General features: G+C 38.6%; 1 protein-coding gene across 1 annotated transcript in view; it reads right to left on the bottom strand.

The window, feature by feature from the left end:
- The window catches only part of nrgna (neurogranin (protein kinase C substrate, RC3) a), a 7,032-nt gene extending 6,635 nt beyond the window's left edge, over positions 1 to 397 (bottom strand). The window contains exon 1 of the mRNA XM_063202657.1: positions 316 to 397. Within this exon, the coding sequence (XP_063058727.1) occupies positions 316 to 330 (15 nt within the window). The 5' untranslated portion in view covers positions 331 to 397. The remainder of the gene's footprint in view (positions 1 to 315) is intronic.
- Positions 398 to 1,851: the final 1,454 nt, after the last annotated feature.

Here is a 1,851-nt window from a genome sequence, read left to right as displayed (position 1 = left end):
ACTGTGTTAGTGCATTCAGCCACAACTAGCGAATGCGTAAGAATTTGGAGGCTATATTGCAGAATCATTCATTCACATAAATTAGTTGGAAAAACTTCCCGGTGACATTAAAAAGCAATTGGCAAACAGTAAGCTACATTTATACAATCTACAGACAGCTGAGAGACCGCGTTTGGAGGGGTCTTTTTCAGCGTCTCAAACCAGACAACCAGCCAGCCGCACGCACAAAAGTTAAAAACTAAATTTCCATGCAGTTTCGAGCATTGATTTCAACACATCAAAAGCATCGACCACGATGTCCAAAGCTCAACTTACGTTTCGACAATCCATTGCGGTAGGTATCCTGATTGCTGTGGTCCGAATGTAAGCTTGTCTCTGTTTTGACGTTAGAGTAGACTCCAAGTCTCTCTCTCTCTCTCTCTCTCTCTCTCTCTCTCTCTCTCTCTCTCTCTCTCTCTCTCTCTCTCTCTCTCTCTCTCTCTCTCTCTCTCTCTCTCTCTCTCTCTCAATTCCCTTCCTCCGCTCGTTATCTTTTCCTCCTCATCCGGGAGGAAAGCCAAAGGCACCAATCGGAACCACAGGCGTTCATTTCATCACTTTGCATCGAAAGACCTTTCAGAAAGTGATATGCACAATGTCAAATTGCACAAGGTGTCAAATTGTTCAACGAGGGCTCCTGGTGATGTCATAAAACACATTTCCATCAAATACTCTCTGAATTTATACTGAATTGATGGACACTAAGTGAAGCTGGTCCAATTATACTGGAAACACATGTAACATGAATGATGAGATCACACTCATCATGTAGGCTACTGTACAGGTTATTTTGTGAATTAGTGGAGCAGAGCAATAACACTAACACGGGCCTTCTGCAATGTGTAGCCCTACACTGCCCTACAAAGGCAAAATGTAGTAACTACACATTTTGTTAAAATTCAGTTGACATTTAAAAATGCTCTTCATTACACCTCCTTTATCCTGTGAGAAAGCATTATGGCCCAAATTTGTCCCGTGTTAGAGATAGGCCTATTGCTAAGTTGCATAGGCCTAGTTAATACACTTTGCCATTTGCCCTTATGTGGCAGCATGTGCCTAATAAATGTAATATAGAGCCTATATATACACTGTATATATAAATAAACATATAAACACATAGAGGCTATGTATAGCCTACATAGGCTATATAAGCACACACATAGGCCTACAGAGCTATATCATCTCCGTCCAACAGAAACCTTGTATCAGCACTATTTTTTATTATCATTTTATATTTGTTCTCTTTTCATTACAAAATATAAATTAGTAGGCCTACTACTGGTCTGTCTCCATGAGTATTTATGTATGACACATTACTTAATAACCAACTTTAATGTTGAAATGTTTATTTATTTAGAAAATAGTGATTCGTAAATGAAGAGGCCTAAGTAAAGTAGTGGAGATACAAGGTTTCTGCTGGACAGCAATGATATTTGTGTTGTTTGTGAATTACTGTGTCTGATGATTCAAATATCTACACTGCTTATTTCAGTGTGTTCCGTGCAAGCTGAAACACCTCTACTGCCACTTTGTGGTATAGTGAGGAAATGCACCTACCACTTGGTATTTATAATAAGGACCTGATGTGACCTCATGATTGAGAAATATGCAACAGAACAATACAACGTGATGAGCAAAACATTACAATATGTTTACTTAGAACTCTACAGACTTGAATCTGAACGAAGAAACAAATATAACGAATATAACTGAAATGAAACACAATATGTTTCAGTAGGCTACCAAAATCTGGTTGTAGTCAGAACGCAAAGAAACAGTCAAACAAGATGATGGCATGTGAATTTGTATTCA

This window comes from Engraulis encrasicolus, chromosome 7, assembly GCF_034702125.1.
Source record: "Engraulis encrasicolus isolate BLACKSEA-1 chromosome 7, IST_EnEncr_1.0, whole genome shotgun sequence".
In the NCBI taxonomy this organism is placed as follows: Eukaryota; Metazoa; Chordata; class Actinopteri; order Clupeiformes; family Engraulidae; genus Engraulis; species Engraulis encrasicolus.
The sequence above is the reverse complement of the archived record's forward strand: the minus strand, read 5'-3'. Positions and strand labels throughout refer to the sequence as shown.